The sequence below is a fragment of the Oncorhynchus mykiss genome, chromosome 8, assembly GCF_013265735.2.
Source record: "Oncorhynchus mykiss isolate Arlee chromosome 8, USDA_OmykA_1.1, whole genome shotgun sequence".
NCBI classification, from domain to species: Eukaryota; Metazoa; Chordata; class Actinopteri; order Salmoniformes; family Salmonidae; genus Oncorhynchus; species Oncorhynchus mykiss.
In genome coordinates, this window is record NC_048572.1 from 54,314,131 (window position 1) to 54,336,149 (window position 22,019).

The 22,019-nt window shown below is 42.8% G+C and overlaps 1 protein-coding gene across 8 annotated transcripts in view; it reads left to right on the plus strand.

Moving 5' to 3' along the window:
- The window catches only part of pde4ca (phosphodiesterase 4C, cAMP-specific a), a 59,903-nt gene that overhangs the window by 27,016 nt on the left and 10,868 nt on the right, over positions 1–22,019 (plus strand). For 4 of the 8 annotated variants that reach the window (XM_021612967.2, XM_021612966.2, XM_021612972.2 and 1 more), the window contains 6 exons: positions 13,827–14,018; positions 14,714–14,755; positions 15,452–15,488; positions 17,600–17,673; positions 17,837–17,883; positions 18,186–18,307. In XM_021612967.2, coding sequence (XP_021468642.1) covers positions 13,827–14,018; positions 14,714–14,755; positions 15,452–15,488; positions 17,600–17,673; positions 17,837–17,883; positions 18,186–18,307 — 514 coding nt within the window. Of the gene's footprint in view, positions 1–13,826; positions 14,019–14,713; positions 14,756–15,451; positions 15,489–17,265; positions 17,674–17,836; positions 17,884–18,185; positions 18,308–22,019 lie in introns of those variants that run through there. The other 4 variants (XM_021612968.2, XM_021612970.2, XM_036985688.1 and 1 more) reach the window with 4 other exon arrangements.

A 22,019-nucleotide genomic window follows, 5' to 3' on the forward strand; every position in this document is an offset into this window, starting at 1 on the left:
TATCTCTGTTATAAAGCTCTTTTGTTTGGGAAAACCTCATTCTGATTGGCTGGGCCTGGCTCTCCAGTGGGTGGACCTATGCCCACCCATGGCTGCACCGCTGACCAGTCATGTAAAGTCCATAGATTAGGGCCTAATTAGGGCCTTTATTTAGGGCCTTTATTTCAATTGACTGATTTCCTTATATGAACTGTAACTCAGTAAAAGCTTTCAATTGACTGATTTCCTTATATGAACTGTAACTCAGTAAAAGCTTTCAATTGTTGCATGTTGCATTTATATTTTTGTTCAGTATAGATCCAAGTAGGCTAAACGTGAAATATAAAGGTTAGCTGGCTAATCACTAGCACGTGGGTTTAAGAGATTGTTGATGAGACCTCTGTTCATTCTCTATAGCCTAACGCCTGCTACAAGAAGTTAGTCATTATTAGTTAATGTGCATTGTGCATGGTTTCAGTTAAATTTGTAACAAATTTTCTTAGACAGACTTGAAAGCCAGATCAGTGATTATTGCACAAAAAAAAGCTGGTTAAACTATTTTGATAAAATAATAAAATGATCAGTGGGTCTTCTGGTTGCGGAAGGCTTATATTTACTAGGTTGAACTTCACAAGCCTTGAATTCATTAGATTATTGCTGACTGTTTGAAATGCAGTGTATTTGACCTTTAATGGTCCAACAATGCTTTTTAATAAGTGACAACATAAAAAGAAATCTAGATATACAGTACCAGTCTAAGGTTTGGACACAGCGGCTCATTCAAAGGTTTTTCTTTATTTTTTACCATGTTCTACATTGTAGAATAATAGTGAATACATCAAAACCATGAAATAACACATATGGAATCATGTAGTACCCAAAAACGTGTTCAACAAATCAAAATATATTTGAGATTCTTCAAAGTAGCCACCCTTCACCTTCATGACAGCTTTGCACACTCTTGGCATTCTCTCAACCAGCTTCACAAAGAATGCTTTTCCAACCATCTTGAAGGAGTTCAAACATATGCTGAGCACTTGTTGGCTGCTTTTCCTTCACTTGGCAGTCCAACTCATCCCCAAAAAATCTCAATTGGGTTGAGGTCGGGTGATTATGGAGGCCAGGTCATCTGATGCAGCACTCCATCACTCTCCTCTCCTCTCCTTGGTCAAATAGCCCTTACACAGCCTGGAGGTGTGTTTTGGTTCATTGTCCTGTTGAAAAACAAATGATAGTCCCATTAAGCGCAAACCAGACGGGGTGGCGTATCGCTGCAGAATGCTGTGGTAGCCATGCTGTTTAAGTGTGCCTTAAATTATAAATAAATCACAGACAGTGTCACCAGCAAAGCACCCCCACACCATCACACCTCCTCCTCCATGCTTCATGGAGGGAACCACACATGCAGAGATCATCCGTTCATCTACTTTGCGTCTAACAAAGACACGGCGGTTGGAACCAAAAATCTCAAATTTGGACTCATTAGACCAAAGGCCAGATTTCCACCGGTGTAATGTCCATTTCCCCGTGTTTCTTGGCCCAAGCAAGTCTATTCTTCTTATTGGTATCCTTTAGTAGTGGTTTCTTTGCCGCAATTCGACCATGAAGGCCTGATTCACGCAGTCTCCTCTGAACAGTTGATGTTGAGATGTGTCTGTCACTTAAACTCTGTGAAGCATTTATATGGGCTGCAATTTCTGAGGCTGGTAACTCTAATAAACGCATCCTCTGCAGCAGAGGTAACTCTGGGTCTTGCTTTCCTGTGGTGGTCCATGAGAGCCAGTTTCATCATAGCACTTGATGGTTTTTGCGACTGCACTTGAAGAAACTTTCAAAGTTCTTGAAATTTTACGTATTGTCTGACCTTCATGTCTTAAAGTGATTTTGGACTGTCGTTTCTCTTTCCTTATTTGAGCTGTTCTTGCCATAATATGGACTTGGTCTTTTACTAAATAGGGCTATTTTCTGTATGCCAACTCTACTTTGTCACAGCACAACTGATTGGCTCAAACGCATTAAGAAGGAAAGAAATTCCACAAATTAACTTTTTGGTTACAACATGATTTCATGTTTTATTTCAGAGTTGTGATGTCTTCACTATTATTCTACAATGTAGAAAATAGTACAAATAAAGAAAAACCCTTGAATTAGTAGGCGTGTCCAAACCTTTGACTGGTACTGAATATTGTGAATCGCCCATTGGTTTGATATGACTTTTAGGCCATATCACCCTAGTCACACTCTCCCTCTGTCTGGAGTCAGTGGATTTAGGACCACAACATTATTTTACACGCAACTGAAAAATAGAAGAAAGTTGAGTTATGCGTGAGACTTTTCTGCTCACGGTAGCTTTCACTGAGTGTTGGCCTAACATGCTGACCACACCGCCCACATCGCGAGGGCGAGCGTTGCAAAATAAATGTACACACATGTTATTCAATCATTGCACCCACACTGCTTGCGAGCGTCTGCGGAGGCAGGTGCTAAAATAGAACTTGGTTCTATTTGTGACGCTTGATGCGCTGCAAGTCCCGCTTCTCTCATCTCCTCATTGGTTTTTAGGAGCATATACCCATGTGGGAGATTGAAAGATGAACTGAAGTCCACACTCCAGTCCAGTTGGCAGTGGTAATGCACCTTAAAGTTGGTTGCCAACCGCCATATAAAGTCAGAAGAAGAAGAGGCCTGAAGAAGAGATTCCTAGAATCAAACACGGTTTACCCTTTTATCTGTGGATTAATTGTTGGAGTAGAGGACCTTGTGCATTTTAGGTAAAATAACAACCCAAAGTTTATATCCCAGGACAAATTAGCTAGCTGCAGCAAACTAGCAAGCTAAAATGCCATAAATGTTTAACGCTGTCTTTACCTGTCCCCAAATATATTGTTTTGATATTTCAACACAAAATCACAAAATCAACAAGCGCGCGATGGCGCACGCGAACACATGCACACGCCCAGTCTAGTCAGCATGTTACAAGTCCTGCCAGAGAGGAAGAGGCGACTCAAGAGGGCTTACTCCGCCCAAAATCTGTCCAAGTGAGATAAGCACGCAATAGTTGTGCCTGTTGTTCACATGCGTATGTTCCCTCTCATTGGCTAGAATGGTCCCAGCTGATCTCGCCTCCTCCTGCCTACCTTCCCTCTTTGAGGGGTCCTTGCTATCTGTGATCTTTTGGGCATCCCTACCCCCATTGAAGTTTACATTTTAAATGGTTCTGGTAAGGGTTAGATAAGAGTTATGGTTATGGTTAAGGTTAGGGTCAGAATGTCCCAAGGGTCCCGTATAGCATTGGTGGTGTTGCTCTTTACCACCCTTGCAGGTGCAATGGAGTTTATAACAAGACAATGCTAATTTCTGTTTACGAACCCTTGTCAGAGTTAGCACTTCTCGCTTCAAAAAAGTGAGACACTAGGCTTTAATTGACAGGCTTCTGTTGACCAGATAGGACATAGAAATGGTCAAATAGTAATTTCATGATGATTACCAAATAATTACTCTTTGGGATTCATTATCCATCATTTAGTAGTAGGTAGTTGTCAATTGCGGTGAATTCTCTCAAGTAACATTAGGTAGCAAAGGTATCGTGTCCCTTATTACGACATGATTTTATAGTAAAGATTGGGCTAACACCATTACCAGGACTGTAAAGTAAACCAATAGCCTACCAAGTTCTGCAAGTAGCATTATAAGCAGTTAGCGGGAGCTTCTTCATTTCAAAGCCCTATGATTTGGCCAGCCGGTGCTGGAGTCTGGTGTAACTAACTGTACAGTGGGGTGTATGTCTGGAGAGTTCTGTGGATGAGAACGATGGATGAGGAGTCGGATGACAGGCCTGGCCTGTTTTTTTCCGGAGCTACTCTTACTCTCCTCTGCCTCTCGTAATCTCTCTCCAACACTCGCACCGTGCATCAGAGGGACGAGGTAGACCTCCCGCAGTGCAGGCAGGGCGCTCCCAGTGCTTTAATGTTCTCCAGCTGGAATTGACGCAGCCGGGACATACAGTGACGCAGGCAGGGTGTCGGGTAGCCAACCTACTGACAGGCTGACATCAATCACGCTTACTTACCAGGCAGTATATTAAGTAACACGCCTCCTTTTCTTTCAGGAAAAGTTCCGCCTGGAATGTGAGCTTTTGAACAGAGAATCAGGTGTGTTTCAGAGAAACATGGTATTTGCTCCTGTGGGTTTGTCTTCATTGTCTGTCTGTCTGGCCCCCAGCCTAATGTTGTTCTAGACACAAAAGCTCTTGGATTGCACAGTCACCAGGGTTTGTTTTAGTGAGGTCCGGACAGCGAGCTGGCGTCTGGGGTGTGGGGATTCTTCTATTCAATTTAAAAACTCTAAATGCTGTTTGGAGAACAGCAAAAATCAGCAAAAATGACCGCAGATCATTATCACCCTGGCTGCTGTAGCTTCCTTCACCTCGATTTACAAACACATGGCCTATTAGCTATACAATTAGCCGCTACACGTTAACTCTCATGAACAGAGCCCTGGGATCAAAAACGATCATTTAATACGTACATAATGATCTGTTAGCAGAAAAAAGTATTTTATTAACAAAAAGTAAACAAATTCATTTCGCTTTACAAAATAAAAAACGTGTTGCAATTTTACAGCAAATTTCCTGCAATTACACATTTTGCCATGGGGTGGGGGACATTTTTGCAGTTTTAAAGCAAATTTCCTGCAATTCTACACATTTTACCATGACTTGTGCCATGATAATATGATATCTGAGTGAGTGTGACTAACAAAATCAATGGGGCCCCCTGGAGGTCTGGGCACCTGGTCATGTGCCCTGGCAATGATTACTACAAGTTTAGATCGCTGTCTAGACTAACTACACCAATTTACCAAACAATTTTTTAAAACTTTGGGCTAGTTGAGCAACTGTCAGTGAGTGACATAAAACAAGAGGAAAACTGCTGATATATATACTACATTACCAAAAGTATGTGGACACCTGCTCGTCGAACATCTCATTCCAAAATCATGGGCATTAATATGGAGCTGGTCCCCCCTCTGCTGCTATAACAGCCTCCACTCTTCTGGAAAGGGTTTCCACTAGATGTTGGAACATTGCTGCGGGGGACTTGCTTCCATTCAGCCACAAGAGCATTAGTGAGGTCGGGCACGGATGTTGGGCGATTAGGCCAGGCTCGCAGTCTGCGTTCCAATTCATCCCAAAGGTGTTCGATGGGGTTGAGGTCAGGGCTCTGTGCAGGCCAGTCAAGTTCTTCCACACCGATCTCGACAAACCATTTCTGTATGGACCTTGATTTGTGCACAGGGGCATTGTCATGCTGAAACAGGAAAGGGCCTTCCAACAAACTCTTGCCACACAGTGTTGGAACCACAGAATTGTTTAGAATGTATGCTGTAGCGTCATGGAAACCCATTTCATGAAGCTCCTGACTAACAGTTATTGTGCTGACGTTGCTTCCAGAGGGAGTTTGGAACTCTGTAGTGAGTGCTGCAACCGATGACAGATGATTTTTACTCGCTGCGCACTTCAGCACTCGGCGGTCCCCTCCCATGACTTACCACTTCGCTGCTGAGCTGTTGTTGCTACTAGATGTTTCCACTTCCCAATAACAGCCCTTACAGTTGACCGGGGCTACTCTAGCAGGGCAGAAATGTACAAATTGACGGTGCCACGTTGAAAGTCACTGAGCTCTTCAGTAAGGCCATTCTACTACCAATGTTTGTCTATGGAGATTTCATGGCTGTGTGCTCGATTTATACGCCTGTCATCAACGGTGTGGCTGAAATAGACAAATCCATTCATTTTAAGGGGTGTCCACATACTTTTGTATATATATATATGTGTATTTAACCCCCTTTTTCTCCCAAATTTCGATCTTGTCTCATTGCTGCAACTCCCCAATGGGCTCAGGAGATGCGAAGGTCGAGTCCTCCGAAACATGACTGCCAAACCGCGCTTCTTAACACCCGCCAGCTTAACCTGGAAGCCAGCTGTGTCGGAGGAAACACTGTGCAAATGATGACCACAATCAGCCTGCAGGCGCCCAGCCCACCACAAGGAGTCGCTAGAGCGCGATGAGCCAAGTAAAGCACCCCCGGCCAAACCCTCCCCTTAGCCCGGACAATGCTGGGCCAATTGTGCGCCGCCCTATGGGACTCCCAGTAACAGCCAGTTGTGACAAAGCCTGGGATCGAACCCGGGTCTGTAGTGACGCCTCAAGCGATGCAGTGCCTTAGACTGCTGCGCCACTCGGGAGGCCCTTATATATACTATTTTTGATTACTCTATGTCTTCAAATGTAGTTACGGCCCTGACAGTAACTTACCTAGATTTTTTATGATAATGAATGAAGATATCTTATTGATTGCAAGAGGGGAAAATGTGTGTTATCATGCAATCTTCATGTGTGAAGGGCTTTTATCATGAGAATATCAACATTGATTTTCGTTTATTTTTTATTATTTTAAGAAGCAACATTTATTCTTCCTGTGTTCCACACAAAACATAGAACATGAACACTAATGGACAGGAACAGCTAAGAACACTGAGACTAAAGAACATTACGACTAGACCAATTTCAAAAAAGAAGAAGAAGACGAAGAAGAAAATAAATCACAATAAATATTCAATAGTTGTTTTTACTAGCATCCCTCTCGTGTTCTAAGGGCAATGGTTCCCAAACTGGTGTTCGCGGAGGCACTGCAGGGAGTCCGTGGCGAGATGAAATATACTTGGCCAACGGGTCTATGGAAGAAGGTAGACGGTGCAATACAACACAACACAACGTCATATTATTAATAGGGCTGTTCAATTCCGGTCCTACTGTTTTTTGTTTCTACCGGGTACTAGTTAATTGCACTCAGGAGGTGTCCCAGGTCTGAAGTCCCATATTAAAAGGAGAAGGACGAAAACCAGAAATGTTTCGGCCCTCCAGGACCGACATTGAACAGCCCTGATCTACAATATACACTTAGATGCACAACAGGACTTGGAAGACTCACAGGGATCCACAGTATTCCATCAACGATCCAGTTTTCAACTCATTACTTCTTGTAATTCCCTAAATTTTGGGGTTTGAACATAAGTGCACTGTAATTTAAGCTTTAAAACTGCAAAAGTAAATTGTCTCTCTTCTCCATGGGAAAATTTGTAGAGTTGCCGGAAATTAGCTTTAAAACTGAAAGGGGTTGCGGTGGGGGCATTAAAAAGTTATTTCACAGGGTCTGAGACTTGGTTAGTCTGGCCATGTACTGCAGCATTCATAATAAAACTCATTGTATGCAACAACAAAAAATTACACAGGCCAAAGTCAGAGTTGTGTTCTGATTTTGAGGGGGTACCTGATGAATTTGCCATCACAAAATGGCTCCCCGGCCCCAAAAAAGTTTGGGAACCCATGTTCTAGGGCAGTGGTTCCCAACCAGAGGTACTAGGACCCCTAGTCCTAGAAGACTCGTGAAGGAGTACTTCAGTGGGAACCACTGTTCTAGGGCACTCGGTTTAGTCAATTCAAAGCTTGTGATTTCAACAAAGCCCAGTAGAGGGACCCTACCCCAAGCAGAACAAACATTCACATTCAAATGTTCAATACCTACAGCTCTCCGATCACTCACTACGTTCCCAATCTTATGTTGAAAGCCCACTCCCCCAGAATTATTTTGGACCGTTTTCCTTTCCGCTCTTTTCATTTCTGTTCACACTTGTGTTTGTTTGTGTCTGAGGGTATGACTGGTAGGTATGGGAATGAGAGAAGACAATGGAGTTTTTTTTTTTTTAAGTACAGAAGCACAAAGAAGCCATAGTGGTGCCATATGGGAGCTTCCTCTGCTCTGAATTTAAACCCTGAACTCCAAACAAATACAGATAACATATTCAGCATTTCTCCATGGTGGCTCGCATCCATATACAACCCCCATAGGTTGGACATGTAGACCTGTGGCGTGTCTCTTTAAGTTGTATGGACATGATTTGAAACTAAGTCAAACATGCACATTATCGCATGTGTCCAGCAGTATGTGTTGTATCACAGTATGACTACACTCATGTTTTTTTGTCGTTATGCCCAAAATTGGCTAATGTAACACTTCCAATGTGCCAAGTGTGTAGTCATACTCACATTTAAAAAAAAAAAAATATTGTACTTTCAATACATATCGAACAATTAGCCCGAGAGTGTGCTTAGGAAACAATGTTATACTCTCGCACTGCACAACATACATGTACGAGCGAATCAACCGTGGTGGCCTACGGCGTCACCGTGTAGTACTCAACTGAAAGGTAAACAAAGTAAAAAAACGGATGATTAAGTCAGAAGGCTTTGAACCGAGCCGCTGAGGAGAAAAGCTGTGTGCGAGTGCCAGCGAGGGAAAGACGTGGGCGGACATTTTTGATGGAAACTAAATTTAGCCCGGCATCTGTATTAAAATAGAAACCCTCCATAAATATTTATGAATGAAGGGAAGACTGTGGTCTCGGCGATGGGAGTGGGGGAAGGAGAGAAAGTGGGAGCCCGATTCACCTGAAAACCTATTTTTAGATGTTCTGCCTCTATTCCCAGCACAGAGAGGCTATTTTCTTTTGCAGCGCAGAGACAGAAGCGATCGTGCTGCAGATGCACAAATAGCCATATAGTCAGTGTCTAGAATCAGCCAGAGGAGGAAGAGAGAGAGAGAGAGAGAGAGGGAGGGAGTGATGGCACAGGTATTTTTAGAACACAACACATTCTCACACTCACACACACACGTATATACACGCACAGCGCCCCTAGCAATGCAAACATCGTTCAGTATAGAATCCCCTCACACTCAGTATGTACACTACGAGCGAAATGCCCTAATGTGTCTCAGTATTGAACAACCTGTGCTCTCTCAATTCAATTACAATTTAAGGGCTTTATTGGCAGTTACATTGCCAGAGTAAGTGAAATAGATAATACATACAAGTGAAATAAACCATATAAAATGAACAGTAAACATTACACTTATAAAAGTTCCAAAATAATAAAGACATTTCAAATGTCATTATGTTCATATACAGTGTTGTAATGATGTGCAAATAGTTCAAGTACGAAAGGGAAAATAAATAAACATAAATATAGGTTGTATTCACAATGGTGTTGTACTTCACTGGTTGCCCTTTTCTTGTGGCAACAGGTCACACATCTTGCTGCTGTGATTGCATACTGTGGTATTTCACCCAATAGATATGGGAGTTTATCAAAATTGGATTTGTTTTCGAATTCTTTGTGCGTCTGTGTAATCTGAGGGAAATATGTGTCTCTGTTATGGTCATCCTTTTGGCAGGAGGTTAGGAAGTGCAGCTCAGTTTCCACCTCATGTTCACCTCAGCTTGTCTTCTCTTGAGAGCCAGGTCTGCCTATGGCGACCTTTCTCAATAGAAAGGCTATTCTCACTGAGTCTGTACATATCCTTATTTTTGGGTCAATCACAGTGGTCAGCTATTCTGCCACTGTGTATTCTCTGTTTTGGTATAAACAGCATTCTAGTTTGCTCTGTTTTTTGGTACATATTTTCCAATGTGTCATGTAATTATCGTTTTCTCATGATTTGGTTGGGTCTAATTGTGTTGCTGTCCTGGGGCTCTGTGGGGTCTGTTTGTTTTTTGTGAACAGAGCCCCAGGACCAGCTTGCTTAGGGGACTCTTCTCCAGGTTTATTTCTCTGTAGGTGATGGCTTTGTTATGGAAGGTTTGGAAATCTCTCACTCTCACTCTCTCGCTCTTTCTCTCTCTCTGCTCGTCTCAGCACTGATCAGTCTGTGCTCCTCCATAGCAATAAATAATTATTATGCGGCTGTTTATATGTGTCCTGTTTCACACATGTACACGTGTGTTTAATACGCATGCGTGAATTGGAAATGTTTTTCTTGCATATCCCAACTCTCCCTGAGACAACCTCGGAGAGTGAGGCCACGGCCAGTGTCTCCCCCATCGCTCTCTGTGGCTACAGTATCTATAGTATTCGGTCATATGAATGGAGGAGGTCTTCAGCATCGATTACATAACACACTGTATTAGACCAGCGTCTTGTCCTCGTGCAACATCCCAGGGAATGAAGTGGATGAAGAATTGAATGGAGTGCCTACTGTAGCCATTTTTTTTTTTTGTCTTGCCAATTGTTCTCTCCTTTTGTCTTGACTTTAATCCTAAAACAGGTACATTGGCAAGAAAATATGTATGTGAACCCTTTGGAATGACCTGGATTCCTAAATTGGTCATAACGTTTGATCTGATCTTAATCATAGTCACAACAATAGACAAACACAGTCTGCTTAAACTAATAACACATAAACAATTAAACGTTTTCATGTCTTTATTGAACATACCGTGTAAACATTCACAGTGCAGGGTGGGAAAAGTATGTGAACCCTTGGATTTAATAACTGGTTGACCCTCCTTTGGCAGCAATAACCTCACCCAAACGTTTTCTGTAGTTGCGGATCAGACCCACACAACGGTCAGGAAGAATTTTGGACCATTCCTCTTTACAAAACTGTTTCAGTTCCGCAATATTCTTGGGATGTCTGGTGTGAACCACTCTCTTGAGGTCATGCCACAGCATCTCAATCGGGTTGAGGTCAGGACTCTGACTGGGCCACTCCAGAAGGAGTGTTTTCGTCTGTTGAAGCCATTCTGTTGTTGATTTACTTCTGTGTCCTGGGTCGTTGTCCTTTTGGATCACCCAACTTCTGTTGAGCTTCAGTTGGCAGACAGATAGCCTTACATTCTCCTGCAAAATGTCTTGATGAACTTGGGAATTCGTTTTTTTTCCGTCGACGATAGAAAGCTGTCCAGGTCCTGAGGGAGCAAAGCTGCCCCAAACCATGATGCTCCGTCTCCACCATACTTTACAGTTGGGTTGAGTTTTTGATGTTGGTGTTCTGTGCCTTTTTTTCTCCACACATAGTGTTGTGTGTTCCTTGTAAACAACTCAACTGTAGTTGAATCTAACCACAGAATATGTCACCGGTAGCGCTGTGGAACATCCACATGCACTTCTGCAAACTTCAGACGTGCAGCAATGTTTTTTGGACAGTAGTGGCTTCTTCCGTGGTGTCCTCCCATGAACACCATTCCAGTTTAGTGTTTCACGTATCGTAGACTCGTCAACAGAGATGTTAACATGTTCCAGAGATTTCTGTAAGTGTTTAGCTGACACTCTAGGAGTCTTCTTAACCTCATTGAGCATTCTGCACTGTGCTCTTGCAGTCATTTTTGCAGGACGGCCACTCCTAGGGAGAGTAGCAACAGTGCTGAACTTTCTCCATTTATAGACAATTTGTATTTGCTGTGGACTGATGAACATCAAGGCTTTTTTAGATATACTTTTGTAACCCTTTCCAGCTTTATGCAAGTCAACAATTCTTAATCTTACGTCTTCTGAGATCTCTTTTGTTCGAGGCATGGTTCACAGCAGGCAATGCTTCTTGGGAATAGCAAACTTTGTGATTGTTATTAATAGGGCAGGGCTCTAACCAACATCTCCAATCTTGTCTCATTGATTGGACTCCAGGTTAGCTGACTCCTGACTCCAATTAGCTTTTGGTCATTAGCCTCGGGGTTCACATACTTTTTCCAACCTACACTGTGAATGTTTAAATGATGTATTCAATATGGACAAGAAAAATACAATAATTTGAGTGTTATTAGTTTAAGCACACTGTGTTTGTTTATTGTTGTGACTTAGATGAAGATCAGATCAAATTTGATGACCAATTTATGCAGAAATCCAGGTAATTCCAAAGGGTTCACATACATTTTCTTGCCACTGTATATAATAAATCAAATAAAATCAAATTTTATTGGTCACATACACATGGTTAGCAGATGTTAATGCGAGTGTAGCGAAATGCTTGTGCTTCTAGTTCTGACCATGCAGTAATATCTAACAAGTAATCTAACAATTTCACAACAACTACCTTATACACACAAGTGTAAAGGAATGAATAAGAATATGTACATAGAAATATAATAGATTGTGTAGATATCATTTTTTCAAACTTACATTGTATACAATTTTTGCAATCAGAAAATACATTCATTGTATAAATCGTGTTCCTGCAAATAGACATAGTACTTTATGCTGTGATATATTCAATATAACAGGTGTTTTGGCAATATAATGTACTATGACCATAACTATGCACCTGACTGCCAGCAAAAGAAATCCCTCCAGTGGGGTTCCCAAAACAGAAAGGTTGATTTTTGCCATGAAATCCACTTGCTCTACTGTTTAATAGCTCATCGGACAAACGACAGGTGTTAATATTGTCTCATTGCCTCGTGTCATCAGACGAGAGACGTCTACGGGGAAAGTTCTAGCTCGGGTTAGTTTCAATTACGTGTTCCATAACGGTTTTAGCGTGATGTTTTTTTTCTTTTCTTTTTTCTCATATCACTCTGCACTAATTGTTTGCAAAGGGATCGAACTACATCCCGTCTCTGTCCGAAGAACCGCCACGGTTTCTGCAAACGGTTTTCGGGCTCTGGAGTTCTTCAGAACCCGCATACCAAGTGGAGCAAAGCTTGGATATTAGCGGAGGTTGGGGGACTGTGGATGTGGATCAAGGTGGAAATGCCTTTATTTGGCTGGAGACGGACCAAGCCCGGGACACTCCACTCTACCTGAAGAGTCTATAGTCTATAAATAGCACAACTCACATTCTACCACATCAATACTGAAGGGCTATTTTTATCTCCCCACCGAATCCTACATCACATGTCTGATCTTGTAGCCCAATCAATGGGTGGCTGCATCCCAGTTCCCTCTACTATAAGCAGTGCAGACTCTTGGCCGCATCTCAATAATCTACAGTGGCTTCCTTATCTCGTCTCCTTCCCTTTGTCTGCACAGATCTGAAAATGCTCTGCTGGTGGATGTGATGGGGCAGATATGTAGTGTATAACTCATTTGGGGGGGTCCCCTTTGATCCACCTGTGTTTTTAAGACCTGTCGCAGATGAAGGGAAGGAGACGAGGAGAGGAAGCCCCTTTAGACTATTGAGGTGCGTTATTATCAAAGAGAACTGTTCATGCATGTCAACCTTGGCTACGCATGGCAGAGATGCAGTAATCTGAATTCATATTGGATGTGTTCATATCTACTGTATATGAATTGCCTTAAATATGGTTTATTGTTTATAGAATTGCCATGAAGATGGTTTTATAGTTGATAGGAGTCCTGGTAGCAGCTACCTCAGACTGACCCTCGTCATCAAATAGCCAGTTCCCACAGTCTGACCAGCCAACACCATTCAGACACACTGCTCTTCCTGAGTGCCATTGAAATGTTTTCTGACGTACCCAACTCCACAATGCCTTATTATATGTTTTTGTTCCCCTCTCCACCACAAATGTTTTCTTTCATATCAGGTTTATCGGTGTGACTTGGAACAATGATGGGCCTTTTTTTAAATGCTGCCATTTCCTGTGCTTTTGATAAATCACATTCGTTGTTGAAAGGGGCTTGTGCGAGGATTGACGGCATTTTGATATTTTTAGGTTGGGGGCTTTCTCAAATGAACTTTGTGGTGGGGGTGATTATTTTGTCCGGACTACCTGAGGCCCTTTGGTGATGTCAGTCTCAAAGAAGAGTCCTTTGTTGCGAATTATTCCATTTTTTTTGTGTATTGTGCGACAACAAAATGTAAGTGCATGCTGTGTGCACAAGGTGCGTTCAATTTATTGAGTGACAGAGCATAATTTTTAAGAAATTCCAATGATTTTTGGAGCATGATTATTACAATGATGAACGATAGGAAGAAATGAGTGAGAACCGGATGTTGAGAACAGTGAATTATTTCCTCATCTTCTCTCTTCCTCTTTATCTCCCCCATAGTTTTGATGTTGAGAATGGATTGTCGGTGGGGCGTAGCCCTCTGGACCCCCAGGCCAGTCCCGGCTCCGGCCTGGTGCTCCAGGCCAACTACGCCCACAGCCAGCGCCGGGAATCTTTCCTCTACCGCTCTGACTCTGACTTTGACCTCTCACCCAAGGCCCCCTCAAGGAACTCCTCCACTGCCAGTGAGCTGTAAGTGCCCCCACCCCCCTTCCTTAATGTCTCCCTCGGTGACCTTTCACCTTCCTTTCATATCAATTGGTAAGTGTCATGGCAGAGATGTCTCACTGTAGGCCTTGATGATACAAGGTTTTCCACTCCAAGGTTATATACAGATATGGTTTTGTGGAACAGATCAAATCATATGTGGAAAGCAAGTCATTTCTTGGATCGCTTTCCATAAGGGAATTCCAATCGCAAAGCACGAGGAACACGTTAGGCCAATTTGAAATCTTTCCCTTATACTACAGTAGTTTGTGTGGTCCCTTAAGTTATTCTGTGAAAGAGCCTACTAAGTGGACTGTATCTTAAGCTCTCTATTGTGCTTTTTTTTTTTTAAATGTCGCACAGTTTTATTAGCACAAAATGTTATATTAAACCATATTGCTCTGTGGGTTTGGAAAATCTACCGTCCTCCAGTTTGAAAGCCCCTATTACTGAAACCAGCAGTTCTTTCCATCCCAGCACGCTTGCATGTCAACTCTGCTTCGGTAGGATGAGACATAGACAAAGTCGGAAAAATTGGCCACTTCCATATTTTCTTTCTTCTTCTTCTGCTGTTTGGTTTTCCAGCCTACTGTCAGCCTAAGCCAGTTTCCACGTGTCTGAACACCTTAGCTTGTGATGAATCGGTTGCAGGTCACCAACTCTTGCCTCTGTTTTTAAAGGGAAGAAAGCTTGAAGCACTGGGAAGTCAACTGGTTGTCTCGGTGAGAAGAACTTGACAAAACACTGACTTAGGTTCCCTCAAAGGCCTGTCCTGCATTCTCCATTACAGGTTTCAGAGCCATTGTCCCCTCCCCATGGCACCAGTGACTAAAACTTAAAGCCCTCCCCTAGGTGACCCCCGAGAAAGACATTTTTGTTTTGCATGTGAAGCTTCAAGAAAATGCCCTAGCATAACTCCCCAACCCTATAACTTTACAAGTTGCACTTTAATGTCTCCCTACCTCACGGTTCATAACATGTACAGTGCATGGCATCCCTTGTTTGACCTGCATTTCACCTGGCCTGGTCTACCCTTCTCTTTTTTCTTTGCTTTAATGTCAGCTTGTTGAAGTTTTATTTCAGACACTGATCAACTGTCCTGATTAAGGATTAGGATTATTGCAAATGTGTAATGTGCACAGTATTCATTAGTACCACAGTAGTCATTAGTACCACAGTAGTCATTAGTACCACAGTAGTCATTAGTACCACAGTAGTCATTAGTACCACAGTAGTCATTAGTACCACAGTAGGTATGTTGGATTAATTAACCTAAATATTTTATGCGCACTAAGTGGTTGCAATTTGTTTAACTTTTTCACTGATTCCATTACTGTACTTTGAAAACATCAAGACCAGAGCCTAAACCAATGTCTAGACGTAACCTCATTTTGTTCCGTTTTTTCTCTCCATTGTAGACATGGAGAAGACATGATTGTGACACCATTTGCACAGGTTAGTTTTGGAAATATTGTGCCCTTTCCTGTGTTTTTCAGCCAAACAAATGATTCAGCAAATTACCTGGGGGGGGGGTCTAGGGGTCTAGGCTGCTGCCACTGGAGCACATGACCAGTGTATTGGTGCGAGCATAGGTTTGAATCCTGCCCGTTGCTCTTTCAGCAGTCTCTCTTCTACCTTTTACCTCTATCTCTCTCTAGCCAATAAACATACAAAAGACTTAAATAATAGATATATGGAATGAGATTTAGCTGTAATGTAGCTTCACCTTCTTTAAGCACACCAACACAACAAGGAAATAACTCATAAATCTGACTGAACACCGACTAACCCTGAGTAACTAAGACTTAAAAAAAAAGAATACCTATAAATAGGTTGTTGCCATTGCCCCAGTGAAGTCACAGCTGTCACTAGGCACCGGTGACACTAGTAGAGAGGACCACCGGAACAGCCTTTGGCATGTGGCTGGCGCATCCCGTCAGCCGGGCCTATGACGGGGGAAGTGCGTCACAGCTGGACTCACTTTACTGAACAAGCTAGGAATCTAATACGGTGTTCCCTCGATATGGCTGCTGACTGGTAAGACACCCGCAGGAAACCAGATACCGTCTCTTTTAATGTGCTGACTCAAGATTTCGATGGGCGCCCAGACACTGACATGTATGACGTATGGGGTGGGGGGTGGGGTTTATAAGGTACACTATACATACAACAGTATGTGGACACCCCTTCAAATTAGAGGTTTCGACTATTTCAGCCACATCCGTTGCTGACAGATGTATACAATTGAGCACACCGCCATGCAATCTCCATAGACAAACATTGACAGTAGAATGAACTTACTGAAGAGCTAAGTGACTTTCCACTTGGCATAGGATGCCACCTTTCCAACAAGTCAGTTCGTCAATTCTTTTGCCCTGCTAGAGCTGCTCCCAGTCAACAGTAAGTGCTGTTATTGTGAAGAGGAAACGTCTAGGTGTAACAACGGCTCTGCCGCGAAGTGGTAGGCCACACAAGCTCACAGAATGGGACCACCGAGTGCTGAAGCGCGTAGCGTGTAAAAATCGTCTGTCCTCGGTTGCAACACTCACTACCAAGTTCCTTTCTGCTTCAGGAAGCAACGTCAGTACAAGAACTGTTCGTCGGGAGCTTCATGTAATGGGTTTCCATGGCTGAGCAGCCACACAAAAGCCTAAGATCGCCAAGCGTTGGCTGGAGTGGTGTAAAGCTCGCTGCCATTGGACTCTGGAGCAGTGGAAACATGCTTCACCATCTGGGTTTTGGTGGATGCCAGGAGAACGCTACCTGCCCCAATGCATAGTGTCAACTGTAAAGTTGGTTGGAGGAGGAATAATGGTCTGGGGCTGTTTTTCATGGTTTGGGATTAGGCCCATTAGTTCCACTGAAGGGAAATCTTAATGCTACAGTACAAATACAAGACTTTCTAGACGATTCTGTGCTTCCAACTTTGTGGCAACAGTTTGGGGAAGGCCTTTTCCTGTTTCAGTATGACAATTTCCCTGTGCACAAAAGCGTGGTCCATACAAAAATGGTTTGTCGAGATTAATGTGGAAGAACTTGACTGGCTTGCACAGAGCCCTGCCCTCAACCCCACGGAACACCTTTGGGATGAATTGGAACGCCGACTGTGAGCCAGGCTTAATCGCCCAACATCACTACCCGACCTCACTAATGCTCTTGTGGCTGAATGGAAGCAAGTCCCCGCACGGAAACGTTCCAACATCTAGTGGAAAGCCTTCCCAGAAGAGTGGAGGCTGTTTTAGCAGCAGAGGGGGGATCAACTCCATATTAATGCCCATGATTTTGGAATGACATGTTCGACGAGCAGTATGTGTGTCCACATACTTTTGGTACTTTTTTTGTAGTGTAGCTTTTGGTGTTCTGACAAAAATATTTTACACAAACAACTGAGGTACCTTACATTCAACGGCAAATGTGATAGGATACAAACACTCACAGGGTAAATATGAATCCCACTAATCTAGTGTTGAAATAACAATTTGTATGTGTTTTTATTCATACATGACGGACCTCAACTATCACAATGTAGAGATGACGTACCCTATTTATCTTTACCGTTCTTGTAGGTACTTGCCAGTTTGAGGACGGTAAGAAGCAACTTCGCCGTTTTGACCCACCAGCAAGATCGTCAACCCAGCAAGTACGTTCAATCTACACCTCTCATACCCAAACTCGCATGTCCCCCAAATCCTTTAACAATGAAGTGAACAGGAGATACAAAGTAGATATAGATATGCATTATATATATATATATATATATATATTTATAAACTTGACTCAAACTGGGATGTCTGTGTCCATAGGAGAACTGGCAGTAACCCACCATCCATGTGCAAGACAACCTTGGCAGGTGAGTGTTTCTGAAGTATGTGATTGGTTGAGTTTGTTTGACTATTCATTCAGCAGTTTAAAGTTGTTTTTTTTTGCTTTACAAAAGTTGAGCGAGATCTTAACAAGGTTGCCTCCTAGGTTATCCATCTTTGTTTGACTGATTAAACAGAACTGATGATATAACCATCCATAGAAACCGCAAAGGGGACTTGCGTCATTGGACAACATTCTGGATTGAATCATTGGTTCTTGAGTGAACGTTGAACGTCGAAAGCACTTTGAATCGATGGGCTCATCTCCTTGTGTGTTGTCCTTGTGTGGGTGTGACAGAGGAGCCGTTCCAGCAGCTGGCCGTGGAGACTCTGGACGAGCTGGACTGGTGTCTGGAGCAGCTGGAGACTCTGAAGACACGCCACTCTGTCAGCGAGATGGCCTCCAACAAGGTACAGTCACGCACACATTTGTTTTACTGTCTTTATGGGGACCAAATAAGTGATTCCCATTCAAAATACTATTTACCCTAAATCAAACCCTTAACCTAACCCTAACCTTAACCCCTAACTCTAATTCTAACCATAATGGAACCCTAACAGCAAACCTAACCCCTAAGTCTAAAATAGTATTTTTCCTTTTGGGGACCGGAGGAATGTCCCCCCCAAATTTTTCTTTGTTTTACCATCCTTGTGAGGACTTCTGGTCCCCACAAGGATAGTAAAACCACGCACGCACGCACACACACACACACACACACACACACACACAGATAACCCTGGGTGCTTTAATGAGTCACCTGTACCCTTGACTTCAATGGTAAGGTTGAAGCTACTACATCAAGATTTGGTTCAGTTTGAGTTAATTCGCTATGATGGACTTAAACAAGATGCAATATCCTACCAGCTCAAGGCCCACCAGTGATTTAGAATCATCTTGGCTTTATGAAGAGTTGTCATGAATGACTGCGATGTAGAGTGCTGTATGCTGTATGCATCGTGACCTAGCCAAATGAATCTACAGAGAATTTGTATCACATTTGTATCTGTAGCTGCACAATATCTATAAAGACTCTCTTTCAGACTTCGATTGAATCTAGTTTCCTTCTTATTTAGCCAAAACACGTACCCCCCCCCCCATTAAAACAGAGAAAAAATGATATTATTTCACACTTATGTCAACGTGAGCAATATACAGTGCCTTGCGAAAGTATTCGGCCCCCTTGAACTTTGCGACCTTTTGCCACATTTCAGGCTTCAAACATAAAGATATAAAACTGTATTTTTTTGTGAATAATCAACAACAAGTGGGACACAATCATGAAGTGGAACGACATTTATTGGATATTTCAAACTTTTTTAACAATTCAAAAACTGAAAAATTGGGCGTGTAAAATTATTCAGCCCCCTTAAGTTAATACTTTGTAGCGCCACCTTTTGCTGCGATTACAGCTGTAAGTCGCTTGGGGTATGTCTCTATCAGTTTTGCACATAGAGAGACTGAAATTTTTTCCCATTCCTCCTTGCAAAACAGCTCGAGCTCAGTGAGGTTGGATGGAGAGCATTTGTGAACAGCAGTTTTCAGTTCTTTCCACAGATTCTCGATTGGATTCAGGTCTGGACTTTGACTTGGCCATTCTAACACCTGGATATGATGTTTATGAATGGTTGGCTGGGCTGCGGGACTCTGGATGCACATTGATACTTGAAATGTAATAATGGCATCATGGCATTTTGCATGAACTATTGTGAATAACTAATAGCTATCAACCAATCAGCAGGCAGGATCCAAACTTACCATTTTATAATTTTAAATATACAAAATTATATTTATCACGGACATACGTCGATGTACTTAAATATATTCATGAAGTATGATTTAAGTATATTTAAATAAATGACAATTCCACTTGGTTAAAATACTAGTATAAATAACTTTACTGTAATACCAAAAACACCACCTCATTTCCTATTACATTTTAGGATGGTTAGCTGAATAGTCAACAAAAAGAAACTGCATGCGGCCAAAACTCACTAGAGCAGACCGTGCTTTGATTGAATCAAAATACAGAAAGGCTTATAGTTTAACACCATCTGCGCTAATTCGCTCATGAAACGGTAATTCATGAAGCTCTAAATGAATATTCCCATGAAACTGATTGAGATCAAATGATTGGCAATGCAGATGCAATTTGCATGTTTCACTGCAAACGTGAAGAATTATCATCCACAGTGATGATGGCCTATTTTGCAATTAGGCATGCCTAACTTGGTGTTTGAGGGTATTAAAAACAAAACAATTTATTGAGACAATATGTGTGGGCGTCGGCATTTTATGCATATTCTATAATGATATTCGATAGGCTATCTGTTGGTAGCCTACAAACTTTAAGAAATGATGATGTCCAGCAAAAAAATAGCTTGTGTGGTTCCATGATTAGCCTGCCTACGCAAGAGCCATGTGCGTTGGGTACACACACATCCACCCAACACACACAGGCTCTGTCTGGGTACACACACATCCACCCAACACACACAGGCTCTGTCTGGGTACACACACATCCACCCAACACACACAGGCTCTGTCTGGGTACACACACATCCACCCAACACACACAGGCTCTGTCTGGGTACACACACATCCACCCAACACACACAGGCTCTGTCTGGGTACACACACATCCACCCAACACACACAGGCTCTGTCTGGGTACACACACATCCACCCAACACACACAGGCTCTGTCTGGATGCACACAACACACTCACGCCAGTCACACACACACACACACACACACACACACACACACACACACACACACACACACACACACACACACACACACACACACACACACACACACACACACACACACACACACACAAACACACACACACACGTGTTGGTGTGTTTCATGTGCTGCAGATTAGTCAATGAAAAGGTAGAGCCAGTGGGAGGTATCATCCATGCTAGCACCTTGCAACAACTCGCAGGAGAGGGCTCAGTGATGTTTCTGCATCACTTTATTTTTCCTATAAAAGAAAAGTATGTTTGTCTTCATGAATATTTCACCCTTTGCCATACATCTTTGTATGGTCTATTTGACCAAGTTTGTATATTAACCATCTTCACCACGTTGTATTGTATCAAGAAATATACTGAATAAATAAGCTGAAATAAAATATCCCAGAAATGTTCAATAAAAAAAAGCTTATTTCTCTCAAATTTTGTGCACAAATTTGTTTACATCCCTGTTAGTTAGCATTTCTCCTTTGCCAAGATAATCCCATCCACTTGACAGGTGTGGCATTTCAAGAAGCTGATTAAACAGCATGATCATTACACAGGTGCACCTTGTGCTGGGGGACATAAAAGGCAACTCTAAAATGTGCAGTTTTGTCACACAACACAATGCCACAGATGCCTCAAGTTTTGAGGAAGCATGCAATTGGCATGCTGACTGCAGGAATGTCTGTTGCCAGAAAATGTCATCTCTACGATAAGCTGCCTCCAACGTCGTTTTAGAGAATTTGGCAGTGCGTCCAACTGGCCTCACAATTGCAGACCACGTGTAACCACATCAGCCAAGACCAGGACCTCCACATCTGGCTTCTTAACCTGCGAGATGGTCTGAGACAAGCCAGCCGGACAGCTGATGTAACTGTGGGTTTGCACAACCAAAGGACTGTTAGAAATCATCTCAGGGAAGCTCATCTGCGTGCTCGTCGTCCTCAACAGGGTCTTGACCTGACTGCAGTTCGGCGTTGTCACCAACTTCAGTGGGTAAATGTTCACCTTCGATGGCCACTGGCACGCTGGAGAAGTGGGCTCTTCACGGATGAATCCTAGTTTCAACTGTAACAGGCAGATGGCAGACAGCGTGTATGGGCTTGTGTGGGCGAGCGGTTTGCTGATGTCAACCTTGTGAACAGAGTGCCCCATGGTGGCGGTGGGGTTATGGTATGGGCAGGCATAAACTACAGACAACCAACACAATTGCATTTTATCAATGGCAATTTGAATGCACAGAGATACCGTGACGAGATCCTGAGGCCCATTGTTGTGCCATTCATCCCACCACCATCACCTCATGTTTCAGCATGATACTGTACGACCCCATGTCGCAAGGATCTGTACACAATTCCTGGACGCTGAAAATGTCCC